This window comes from Amblyraja radiata, chromosome 2, assembly GCF_010909765.2.
Source record: "Amblyraja radiata isolate CabotCenter1 chromosome 2, sAmbRad1.1.pri, whole genome shotgun sequence".
NCBI lineage: Eukaryota > Metazoa > Chordata > Chondrichthyes > Rajiformes > Rajidae > Amblyraja > Amblyraja radiata.
In genome coordinates, this window is record NC_045957.1 from 131,424,676 (window position 1) to 131,438,392 (window position 13,717).

The 13,717-nt window shown below is 44.3% G+C and overlaps 1 protein-coding gene across 1 annotated transcript in view; it reads left to right on the forward strand.

The window, feature by feature from the left end:
- The first annotated feature begins 273 nt into the window (after positions 1 to 273).
- gpr158 (G protein-coupled receptor 158) overlaps positions 274 to 13,717 on the forward strand; it is a 636,863-nt gene continuing 623,419 nt past the window's right edge. The window contains 2 exon segments of the mRNA XM_033015870.1: positions 274 to 1,752; position 2,151. Coding sequence (XP_032871761.1) covers positions 842 to 1,752; position 2,151 — 912 coding nt within the window. The 5' untranslated portion in view covers positions 274 to 841.

Here is a 13,717-nt window from a genome sequence, read left to right on the forward strand (position 1 = left end):
TAAACTCAGCAGCCAGCCAGGGAGGGAGCCTGCCTTCCTGATTAGCTGCTCTGTCTGCGACTCTCCCCTCCCCGTTACTACTACACGTGATATTCGAGATCCTCCCTTTCTTGGTGGAGGCTGGCGCCAGCGAGCCGACTCGCTGATTGACGCCGACCTGCACCAACTACCTGCCGGGGAGCTCCGGCGTCGTGCCGGCCCACGGCCAATGCATATGGAGGAGGGTGGAGGCGGCGGCGGCGGGTGTTGGCGGAGCAGCGAGTGAAGGCTGTTGTCGTGGCGCCTGGCGGGGAGGGAGGGGGAGTGAAAGTGAATGAACGAGTGAGAGAGGACGGGTGGAGTTGCCTTGGTGCGAAATAAAAAAAAGTGTGGGATGAATGCCGCGTCCTGGCGTTAACCCGCTGCCACCCCCGCCCGATCAGACACTGGTTCTACCACCGCCACCGCCACAAAGTGTTCTCCACTACTGAGACTCCGGGAGAGGATGGGGCGACAAAAAGTCTCCGGGTCGGAAGCCACTTTTGCTCTCGGGCATTTCGTGCCGCGGGGATCTTTAGAAGCTGAAGAAGGGCTTTAAAAAAAACAACAACGAGCCAGCAATGCCATCGGTTGGGATGGAGACGTAAGCGGCATCACTGAGACATAGCTGGTGACCTGGCTGAGCGGGGCTGTCGTGTGCGTATTTATAGACCCAAGGTCCAAGCCAATGTTGACATGCCAATACGGAGGGATGCGTTCATTTTAAACTATTTATAAATGTATTTCTGCATTTTTACTGTCCGCTTCCTGGCTCCCTTTGTCGCCATAAACTGAGTTTACTGGAACCGACTTGGCAGACGAGATGGCAGGTTTCCTGCTTTCTCTGCTACTACAGATCCAGGTAGGATTCGTCTTGGGATCCAGCTACGGGCTGGGCGGACGCTCCGCGCAACAGAGAGGGAAAGTGGGCAAATATGAAAAGCAGCCCGTTTACAACAGGGAAAGCAACACCCACGACTCCCCGAGAGCATCAAATGCGATGAAGTCTTTGGAAAGCGGCGGCGGCGGCAGCGGCAGTACACATCAGCAATATGACAGCCTGCCCACTCCTGTCTGGGCTTTCCTTCATACTGGGGATCCTGCCAAGCTCGGCTATGCTAACTGTACCAAGAGGTACCAATTGTCGAATTTAAAAGCGGTCTCCGATGCCCTGAACATCCACCCGTCACTCCACAGTGCCATGGACACAGTGGTGCACGCCACCAATTTTCTTAACATGATCCTTCAAACTAACGGGGTGCGGGAGGTGACAATCAAGGAAGACATTGAGTGGTATCATGCGCTGGTGAGAAGCATTCTGGAGGGCGACCCCAAAGTCCATCGGGCGGTGGTGACTTTCGATGTCCAGCCCTTCACTACCCCTCCCCAAGTCTTTCTGCAGGCCACCCGGATAGACAATCAGATCTTGCTTCAAGATCTCTCTCGCCACGCTCGGCACCTTATCAACCTCACTGCCGAGACCGAGTGGTTTAACCGGCTGAAACACCAGCGATCGCCCGCTTCCTATCTCCACAGGAGGTTGCTGAAGGACAATCTGAGGACCGTGGACCCCTCCATGCGCAAGAAGAGCATGAGATACCTGGTGGATAAGACTCACATCAAGTGGTCGGCGCCGTACTTGGAGTGCGACCATGGCAAGTACAATCCGCTGTGGCTGCTCACGCTCTCCACCTCCTTTTACGGACTTAAGCCGGATTTTCAGCCCGAGTTTAGGTGAGCTGCGATAAGTAGTGTTGCGTAGTTTTACATTTACACGTTCTTAAATCTACTAAGGCCGTTGATAGACATGCCACTGATTCTCACCATGTTGAACGCATTTGTTCCTGGTATTCAGGTTAAGTTTGCAATTGGTGACACTGGGGTTATTGTTGTTTTGGAGATTGGTGGTCAGAGACAAAGATCTTATAGCTCCGCTATAGGATCTTTGGTCAGAGATATTGATTTTCAGAGAGACGTGAAAAAGTGCACTGTCGTGAACTCTCTGAAAGCGGGCACGCTGTAATCGTGTAGACACTTCTATTTCAGAACAGATAGAGCGCCACCCCAGTCACTTGAAGGCGATTTGACTCGCCGATAATCCAGTTATATATTATCGGTGAACACAGTTTAAGAGTCAAGAGTGTTTTATTGTCATATGTCCCAGATAGAACAATGACATTCTTACTTGCAGCAGCACAACATAATATGTAAACACACTGAACTCTAAGCAATATAATAAATTAGAAACAAAGTTCAATGTGTGTACATACACATAAACACAAACACATATTAATAGTATTCCACTCCACAATAATGAGTTCCACTCATGGGGAAGAGTTCAAAGGAAATGTCGTGAGGTCTTCGGGTTCACGACAGCTCCTTCGCTTTATTTGTTTCTGTTTAAGAGTAGTAGGTTGGAGATGTAGGTCTAGGTGTATTATTGTCACGTGTACCGAGGTACAGTGAAAAGCTTTGTTTTGCTTGCCATCCAAACAAATCACACCGCACGATATATAAATACAATCTAGCCAAACTCAAGTACAATATTTAGAACAAAGGAAAAGATACAGAGTGCAGAATATAGTTCTCAGAATTATATCGCAACAGTTCCAGGGACGTGTGTGTGTGGTTGTGTGTGTGTGGTTGTGTGTGTGTGTGTGTGTGTGGTTGTGTGTGTGTGTGTGTGTGTGTGTGTGTGTGGTTGTGTGTGTGTGGTTGTGTATGTGTGTGGGCGTGGGCTGTAAAATTGGAATTCCCAGCAGAATGACTTGGTTTATTCCATCTTCCTCGTTATTTGTCAAATGTTGAACCTGTACGCATCGCTGGCTTGTTTACTATTGTGCATTTTCTAGATATGAATGGGCTCCGTGAGATGACGTAAACCACGAGCAGCCGATTCCCAGTCTATCTGTGACCACTATCAATTGTGATAATGCCCTTAAAGGCAACCCGGTCACCGCCGGAGCGAGCAGGCAAAAGGGCCATTTCTAACAAAGTTTTCTCAACGCGTCTCGGTTTATTACATTAATTCCTCTGATTTATTTCCTCGACGAGGTTTTCGTGTTTCCCACGCACAGCCGCTAAAGTCAGTGTGATTTAACTGCGTTTCCCCCAGTAATATATCCCGATCAGACTGATTCATACTCTGTGATTCACTCCACACTCAGCACAGCGCGTAGGGGGCCGGTAAAGGGAACTCCAATCGTTCAACATGTAGAAAAACGGCATTTGCAGATGATGGTTTCCCAAGGAAAGACACAAAATGCTGGAGTAACTCAGCGGGTCAGGGAGCATCTCTGGAGAACATGGATAGGTGACACTTCGGGTCGGGAATCTTCTTTGAGTCTGAAGAAGGATCCCGACCCGAAATGTAACCTATCCATGCTCTCCAGGGATACTACCCGACCTGCTGAGTTACTCCAGCACTCTGTGCCTTTCCAATCGTTTAACATTTACTTTTACATGACACTTTGCTTGCGAGATTGAAATTTATTGTAGAGTTGACTCTTCGCCCCATTTTAGTTCATGAAATCCTTGATTGATGAGATACTGAATTGGCACAACTCCAACTGATGAAAGCATATAAGAAGAGACCGGCAGGGTTCATCAGGACATGACGAGACTTACCCCCAAAAACATGCGTGGATGAAGGCAGATTGAAGTGTAGCTTGTTGTACATGAACAAATTCGCTCGTGTGATCCACAGGCCAGGAGTATCTTTTTATTACTAATCCGGGCAATGTGGAATATTTTAAATTATGACTACTGACATATTTCAATAGGAGCAGTCGAACAAAGTCACATTTTAATAAATAGCAGGTAGACAAAAAAGCTGGAGAAACTCAGCGGGTGAGGCAGCATCTATGGAGCGAAGGGGTAGGCGATGTTTCGGGTCGAGACTCTTCTTCAGACTGATGTGGGGGGGGGGGGGAAGAAAGGAAGAGGCAGAGACAGTAGGCTGTGGGAGAGCTGGGAAGGGGAGGGGAAGGAGGGAGAAAGCAAGGACTACCTGAAATTAGAAAAGTCAATGTTAATACCATTGGGGTGTAAACTACCCAAGCGAAATATGAGGTGCTGTTCCTCCAATTTGCGGTGGGCCTCACTCTGGCCATGGAGGAGGCCCAGGACAGAAAGGGAGGGGGAGTTGAAGAGTCAGATTCGGAATGGGAAGGGGAATTGAAGTGCTGAGCCACCGGGAGATCAAGTTGGTTATTGCAAATTGAGCAGAGGTGTTGGGCGAAGCGATCGCCAAACCTGCGCTTGGTCTCACCGATGTAGAGCAGTTGACACCTGGAACAGCGGACGCAGTAGATGAGGTTGGAGGAGGTGCAGGTGAACCTCCACCTCACCTGGGAAACTGAGATAAGTGAAAAGTTAATTAAATCAGACTGAGATGATGAAGGAGCTTCTGTTTATCGCTGCGATGGCAACTTTAAAACTAACAGCGACTAAATGTCGTATGTGTGTGTTTCCTGGGAGTGAAACTTTGTGCTTTGTTACTCGTTGACTGTTCGTACACCTGGATTCATTTGGGAAACTAAATTAATCCATCACCCCATTTCAACATATCACATTCCTCATAGGTTGCTCCATTGGGTAAGTCATGAGCAATAACAGTCTGCAAATCAAAGTCGTCTCGATGCTGGGAATCTGAAACAAAAACAGAAAATATGGTAAATTACCAGCGTCAGATAGATATTCCTCCATTTGCCGACTGCTTCAGCATTTTCTAATTTTAAGATATTCATGCTTTCATTAGTTATAGAGTCAAAAAATAAACGAACATATCAACAGGCCACATTTGGCGTATTGTTGAGGCCACAGTTGGAGCATTGTGTTCAGTTTTGGCTACAGAAAAGATGTTAAGCTGGAAAGAGTGCAGAGAAGATTTACTAAAATGTTGCCAGGACTTGAGGGCCTGAGCTGTAGGGAGAGGTTGTACAGGCTAAGACTTTATTCCTTGGAGTGGAGCAGAATGGGGGGTGATGTTATAGAGGTGTATAAGATCACAAGGATAATGGATCAGGTAGATGCACAGCCTTTTACCCAGAGTAGGGTAAATATACCCTATACCTCAGTCTGGGATTTTATGGTATTTTAATATGGTATTTTAATACCCTATCAGGGCTCTTGCTGAACTTTTTTTCCCTGTTGCCAGCCGGGCAACCTTGGCAGCATTTTAGGTTGCCAAATGACAGTTTAGGTGGTCATTTAAGATGGCTTGCATGACGCGTGCGATAATGTGCTCGGACGAAGCGCGTAGTTACCAGTCGGAATTATACTCAATGAAGCATTCACATATTATTTCTGCTTCAAATAAAGTCACAAACAACATTCACCCATGAAGACGTGATATATACCACACAATTACATGCAGCAAAATTATAATACAGTATCTCAACTCTTTTTATACATTGCAGTTAATGCAATTTCTATTAGTTCTTTCCACTTCCAAACAAAAATGTGGTTAGATTATTCAGCGTATGATCAACCTGTGTCAATAAATCCTGGACCTTGGTAACATATATGCGTACGTATAGTTGTGAATGTTGCTCATTAAATAACTACAGTACTGATACTCCATAGTAAGAACATTGATTTGCCGTTAAAATGAATTCTGTAATAACGTGTCAACGGCAGCAGTGACAATCGAACACTGCGGTTTTAATGTTTCACGTGTTCACAATTTAATTAATCCATCTTTATGGATTAAAACAAATAATAACATTGGGAATTAAAACACATTTGATTGCATTCGGTTATCAAACATAGTCAATATTCGCTCTGAAGAAATTTCCAGGACAATAGATTCAGGGAAGGGGGTGTGTGCGAATCAGTGCAGGGTGGATAGATGGCGGGGGGTGGGGTGGGAGTTAGAAGGCAGTCGGTGCAGAGTGGATGGATTGAGACAGGTGAATTAGTACGTGTTGGTTGGAGTAGGTAAAATTGTGCGGGGAGAGCACGGGGGATGTCAGTGGTGTTGAATGGGGGGGGGGTTCAGTATAGGATGGATGGGGGTAGACAAAAGTGCTGGAGAAAATTAGCGGGTGAGGCAGCATCTATGGAGCGAAGGAAATAGGCAACGTTTCCGGTCGAGACCCTTCTTCAGACTGTTCCCCCCCATTCTTCTTGAATGGGAGGATCAGTACAGGATAGATGGGGGGGAGATCAGCGCAGGATGAATGGGGGGGGGGGGGGTCAGTACAGTGTGGATCGGAGGGTCTGTGCAGAATGAATGGGGGATCGCTACAGGATGAATGATGGGAAGGTGCAGGGTAAATGGAGGGTGGGTCAGTACGGGATGAATGCGTGGGTTAGTACAGGATGGATGGGGGAATCAGTACAGGATGGATGGAGGAGGTGCAGGATGGATGGGAAAGGGGTAAGTACAGGGTGAATTGGGGAACCAGTGTAGGATGGATGGGGGGGGGCAAGGGAATCAATGCAAGGTGGATTGGGTGATCAGCACAGGATGAATAGATTGGGGGGGGGGTAGATGGGGAGGGGAGCACAGGGGATGTCAGTGAAGACTGAATAGAGGCGGGAATGGGGATCAGTGCGGGATGGAGAGGAGGGGTCCCAGGATAAAGGGGGGGGGGGTGGAGGGGGCGTACGAGAGAGAGAGAAGGGGGCGAGGTGGGGAGGAAGGAAGGTCAGCGCTCCTCAGACAACATCGCCCGCTGCCTTGGCCGTTGGGATCTCCTCGCCACCGCCTCCCTCCTCCGCCAGCCAACGGGGCCGAGCGGTGCAGCTCAAAGATCCTATAGCTATAGTATCTTTGGTGCAGCTGCTTCAGAAGTGTCGGAGCGAATGACGGGTCCCGCACACCAGCAGCAGCAGCAGCCGCGGCAGCGGCTCCATCTCCTTCTCCTCCTTGATAGCGACCGCTGCTTGCCAACCCGCTAATGGCGAAGAAAACCCTCAAAACAAACCCTCCTGCACGCCGAGGCCTCCCCCTCCCTCCCTCCTCCCGGCCTCGGCGTGCAGGAGTTTTTAAAAAAAAAGCGTTTTGTAAAAAAATACCCAATGCTCAGGATGGATAAATCTTGAACATGATTCTATGCAAGGGTTATCATTGGCCTCTATCCTAGGGGCCTCGTTACCTTTTACAATTACAAGATTTGAATAAATATACGACTAACCCAATAATAAGACACACATTGCGAATATGGTTTAATTTCGTAAGTTTTTTGGATTGAATGATTTTATCTTATAGAGTCCTATCATATCTAATTTTTTCTTCCAACCCTCTAGCACTGATCAAGCCTTTATGTTATGGAAGATGAAGGGATTAGCAGTTTTTCGTGATATGGTTTTGGATGGTTGTTTTATGTCTTTTGAACAACTCTCCAATGAATATAATCTACCTAACACACATTTTTTTAGATATTTACAAATTAGACATTTTTTGTTACGTTATGCCACTTTTCCCGCTTTTCCGTTACCACATCAAACCGAAATCTCAGAAACAAATTTACATTTGAACCCTTATCAGAAAGGTTTAATAATGATTATTTATGAGTCAATTTTCAAATTACAAGAATGATTGGGAAAGAGAACTGCAAATTTCTTTACCTTTAGAGAAATGGGAGAGGATTCTTCAATTACCTCTTCAATGTGTGCAAGACACGCTCTGATACAATTCAAGGTGGTTCACAGAGCTCATATGTCAAAAGATAAGTTAGCTTGTTTTTATGGTCATATAAATCCTACCTGTGACGGATGTAATTCTGAAGTGGCATCGCTGACTCATATGTTTTGGTCCTGCCCACTTTTGGAAAAATATTGGAAATATATATTTGATACTATTTCTGTAGTTTTAGGTATTGATTTACAACCTCATCCTATTACTTATATTTTTGGGCTACCAATGTTAGATTCTATTCATCTGTCCCGGTCAGCCCATCGGCTGATTGCTTTTACTACATCAATTGCCAGAAGATCTATTTTATTTAAATGGAAAGACTCTAATCCTCCTACCACACTCCATTGGTACTCTGAAATGATATCATGTTTAAATTTAGAAAAAAATAGGATGTTGTGCAGTGAAGAAAGCGAATGGTATGTTAGCATTCATAGCAAAAGGATTTGAGTATAAGAGCAGGGAGGTTCTACTGCAGTTGTACAGGGTCTTGGTGAGACCACACCTGGAGTATTGCGTACAGTTTTGGTCTCCTAATCTGAGGAAAGACATTCTTGCCATAGAGGGAGTACAGAGAAGGTTCACCAGACTGATTCCTAGGATGTCAGGACTTTCATATGAAGAAAGACTGAATAGACTCGGCTTGTACTCGCTAGAATTTAGAAGATTGAGGGGGGATCTTATAGAAACTTACAAAATTCTTAAGACGTTGGACAGGCTAGATGCAGGAAGATTAGTCCCGATTTTGGGGAATTCCAGAACAAGGGGTCACAGTTTAAGTATAAGGGGGAAGTCTTTTAGATGAGAAAATAATTTTTTACACAGAGAGTGGTGAATCTGTGGAATTCTCTGCCACAGAAGGTAGTTGAGGCCAGTTTATTGGCTATATTTAAGAGGGAGTTAGATGTGGCCCCTGTGGCTAAAAGGATCAGGGAGTATGGAGAGAAGGCAGGTACAGGATACTGAGTTGGATGATCAGCCATGATCATATTGAATGGCGGTGCAGGCTCGAAGGGCCGAATGGCCTACTCCTGCACCTATTTTCTATGTTTCTATGTTGTTAAGCCGGAAAGGCTGCAAAGCAGATTTACGAGGATGCTGCCAGGACTCGAGGGCCTGAGCGTTTAGCTTTAGGGGGAGGGGTTTAGCAGGCAAGGACTTTCTTCCTTGGATCATAGGAGGATGAGGGGTGATCTTATAGAGGTGTATAAGATCATGAGATGAATAGAAAGGTTAAATGTACAGAGTCCTTTACCCAGGGTAGCGGAATCAAGAACCAGATGACACAGGTTGAATGTGAGAGGGAAAGATTTAATAAGAACCTGAGGGGCAACTTTTTTACAAAAAGGGTGGTGTGCATATGGAACTAGCTGCTAGAGAATGTAGTTGAGATTTGGATAGGAGCATGCATAGGATAGGTTTAGAAGGATATGGGCCAAATGCAGGCAGGTGGGACTAGTTTCGATGTGGCATGTTGGTTGGCGTAGACAAGTTGGCGCAAAGGGTCTGTTTCCACACTGTATGACTCTATAACTCAATGACTCCCTATGTCTGCTTCATCACTTGTATTTAGAGGAACAATTATATTCCTCTGACAAAAGGGTGTTTTTTCAAAATCTGACGAAAATAACATAATGGTAATACATTGCAGATAGTTGAAACTGGAATAAAAATAGAAATTGGTGAAAAGAGTTAGCATCTGAAAGAGAAAAACAATAGTCATCTTTTAGGCTAAAGGCCTTTCCAAAAATATGTTTTAAAATGAAGACAGGGGAAATCAAGAAAGAACAAAATGGATGGTCTATAGGGTGTAAGGCAGAAAATAAGAAAAGGGTTTAGGATACGAGATTGCTCTAGGTACAACACAGAACAGTACAGCAGAGGAACAAGGTGTTTGGCCCACAATGTCCGTGTCAAACACGATGGCTGTACATGATCCATATAACTCCATTCCTTGCATATAAGGAATGGAGTTCTTTATCAAAGAACTCCATTCTTTGGAGGTCTTTAAAATGATGAGAGGGATAGACAGAGTTGATGTGGATCAGCTTTTCCCTTTGAGAATAGGGAAGATTCAAACAAGAGGACATGACTTCAGAATTAAGGGACAGAAGTTTAAGGGTAACATGAGGGGGAACTTCTTTACTCAGAGAGTGGTAGCGGTGTGGAATGAGCTTCCAGTGGAAGTGGTGGAGGCAGGTTCGTTGGTATCATTTAAAAATAAATTGGATAGGCATATGGATGAGAAGGGAATGGAGGGTTATGGTATGAGTGCAGGCAGGTGGGACTAAGGGAAAAAAGTTGTTCGGCACGGACTTGTAGGGCCGAGATGGCCTGTTTCCGTGCTGTAATTGTTATATGGTTATATCCACGTGCCTATCTAAAAGCCGCTTGAATTCCCCTATTGTGTCTGCCTCCAACACCATCCCTGGCAGTGCGTTCCACTCACCTGTCACTCTCTGGAAAAAATGCAAGGCGTGCACATCTCCTTTACACTTTGCCCTTCTCAACTTAAAGGTATGCCCTCTGGTCTCTGACATTTTCTCCCTGGGAAAAAGATTCTGTCTACACTATCATGATTTTGTATACGTTATCAGGTTCCAGGGTTCCAGTTATTCAGGTTCCCTCATGCTCCAGGGAAAATAATCCGAGTTTGTCCAACCTCTTCAGAGAGCTGACACCCTCTAATCCGGGCAGAATCCTGGTCACCCTCTTCTGCACCCTGTCCAAAACCTCCACACAAAAAAACAGGAACTTGATTGTATGACAAGTAAACACATAGGTGCTATTCCCATTTAAACTCCTTTCAACTCATCTTCTGTCTTTCTGCCTTACATCATTATGAACCCCTTTTAGTTTACCTCACCTGAATATCTCTTGGCTGCCATCATACCATGAGTTATCTCATTTTATGATTGATTTCCTCCCCTTCTTTTGATATTAATACGTTTTTTTCTGGTTCTAATAACGTCATTAACCTGCATCTCTCATGACTTTGCTCAATTACTGATGTGATATTTAGTTCTCAGCCTGTTTCTTCAGGGCCACTGGCCTTAAAATCTTGATAGTGTAATTATTTAAGAACTGCAAGAAGCAAAGCAATTGGAGGGCAATTGCAACCGATTGATGATTTTATATTCCAGATCTATGACTGGGTTTCTTTTGTAAACAAGCCTGTCACCTGGTGCATAACTGATGTGTGCTTGGTGAATGGTGAATGAGCTGAAAGTCCACTTAATTCAATATGTGGAGAGTACGTTTCATCAAAAACATCTACAGTATAAAAATCACATAATATACTGGATCACATAAAAATAATGATATTTTTGCAGCTTCCTATGACATCTGAAAATAGCACAGTAATAACACTTCTAGTGTCTCAGACATCTTTCCATGACATTTCTATTTTAGCAATGCTTGTAGAGCATTTCTGTCTATCAGTACTTTATAATTCCCCCCTTGATAATTATTTATACTATTCAGCACAAATATAATTCATATTAAAAACCTATGTAATATACAGTGTCCTCCATAATGTTTGGGACAAAGACCCATCATTTATTTATTTGCCTCTGTACTCCACAATTTGAGATTTGTAATAGAAAAAAATCACATGTGGTTAAAATGCACATTGCCAGATTTTAATAAAGGCCATTTTTTAAAACATTTTTTGTTTCACCATGTAGAAAGTACAGCTGTGTTTATACATAGTCCCCCAATTTCATGGCACCATAATGTTTGGGACACCTGGCTTCACAGGTGTTTGTAATTGATCAGGTGTGTTCAATTGCTTCCTAAATGCAGGCATAAGAGAGCTCTCAGCACCTAGTCTTCCCTCCAGTCTTTCCATCACCTTTGGAAACTTGTATTGCTGTTTATCAGCATGAGGACCAAAGTTGTGGCAATGAAAGTCACAGAAGCCATTATGAGACTGAGAAACAAGAATAAAACTGTTAGAGACATCAGCCAAACCATAGGCTTACTAAAATCAACTGTTTGGAACATCATTAAGTAGAAAGAGAGCACTGGTGAGGTTTCTAATCGCAAAGGGACAGGCAGGCCAAGGAAGACCTCCATAGCTGATGACAGAAAAATTCTCTGTATAATAATGAATAATCCTCAAACACCTGTCCGACAGATCTGAAACACTCTTCAGGAGTCACGTGTGGATTTGTCAATGACCACTGTCTGCAGAAGACTTCATGAACAGAAATACTGAGGCTACACTGCAAGATGCAAACCAGTGTTTAGCCACAAAAATACGATGGCCAGATTACAGCTTACCAAGAAGTACTTAAAAGAGCAACCACAGTTCTGGAAAAAAGTCTTGTGGACAGATGAGATGAAGATTAACTTATATCAGAGTGATGGCAAGAGCAAAGTATGGAGGAGAGAAGGAACTGCCCAAGATCCAAAGCATACCACCTCATCTGTGAAACACGGTGGTGGGGGTGTTATGGCCTGGGCATGTATGGCTGCTGAAGGAACTGGCTCACTTATCTCCATTTATGCTACAACTGCTGATGGTAGTAGCATAATGAATTCTGAAATATATAGATACATCCTATCTGCTCAAGTTCAAACAAATGTCTCAAAATTCATTGGCCTCAAATTCATTCTACAGCAAGACAATGATCCCAAACATACTGCTAAAGCAGCAAAGGAGTTTTTCAAAGCTAAAAAATTGTCAATTCTTGAGTGGCCAAGTCAATCACCCGATCTGAACCCAATTTTGCATGCCTTTTATATGTTGAGGAGAAAACTGAAGGGGCCTAGCCCCCAAAACAAGCATAAGCTAAAGATGGCTGCAATACAGGCCTGGCAGAGCATCACCAGAGAAGACACCCAGCATCTGATGTCCATGAATTGCAAACTTCAAGCAGTCATTGCATGTAAAGTATATGCAACAAAATACTAAACATGCCAACTTTCATTTACATGACATTGCTGTGTCCCAAACATTATGGTGCCCTGAAATGGGGGGACTATGTATAAACACTGCTGTAATTTCTACATGGTGAAACCAAAATGTATAAAAATGGCCTTTATTAAAATCTGACAATGTGCACTTTAACCACGTGATTTTTTTTCTATTACAAATCTCAAATTGTAGAGTACAGAGGCAAATACATAAATGATGGGTCTTTGTCCCAAACATTGTGGAGGGCACTGCATATTACAGGTTTTTAGTATAAACTATGTTTGTGCTGAGTAGTATAAATAATTATCAAGGGGAACATTATAAAGTACTGATAGACAGATGTTCGCAAAGCCTTTGATAAGATGCCACATGTTAGGCTGCTTAGGAAGATGAGAGCCCACGGTATCAAAGGGCACTTACTAGCATGGATAGCAGGTTGGCTGGGTGGCAGAAGACAAAGAGTGGCAACAAAGGGGGATTAGTGGCGTTCCGCAGGAGTCGATGCTGGGGCCGCTACTCTTCACGTTGCATGTTAATGATTTGGACGAGGGGATTGAAGGCTTTGTGACAAAGTTTACAGATTATGCGAAAATAGGTTGAGGGGCAGCTAGTGTAGAGAAAGTAGGGACTCTGCAGAAGGACTTGGACAGATTGGGAGAATGGGCAGAGAAGTGGCAGAAGCAATATAGTGTAGACAAGTGTGGTGTTTTGTGTTCTGGTAATAAAGGCGTAGGCATTTCTAAATGGGGTGAGAATCCAGAAATCAGAGGTGCAAAGGGACATGGGAGTGCTGGTGCAGGATTCCCAAAAAGTTAACCTGCGTCAAATTGGTGGTAAAGAAAGCAAAATTAATGCTTGCATTTATTTCAACAGGGATGTAAAGTTGAGGCTCTAGAAGGCACTGGTAAGGCCGCATTTGGAATATTGCGACCAATTTTGGGCACCATATCTGAGGAAGGATGTGCTAGCTCTGGTGAGGGCCTAGAGGAGGTTTACAAGAATGACCCCAGGAATGAGTAGGTTAACCTATGATTTGTCAGCACTGGGCCTGTACTTGCTGGAGTTTAGAAGAATGAGGGGGGACCTCATTGAAACATACAGAATAGTGAAAGGCTTGGATAGAGTGGATGTGGAGT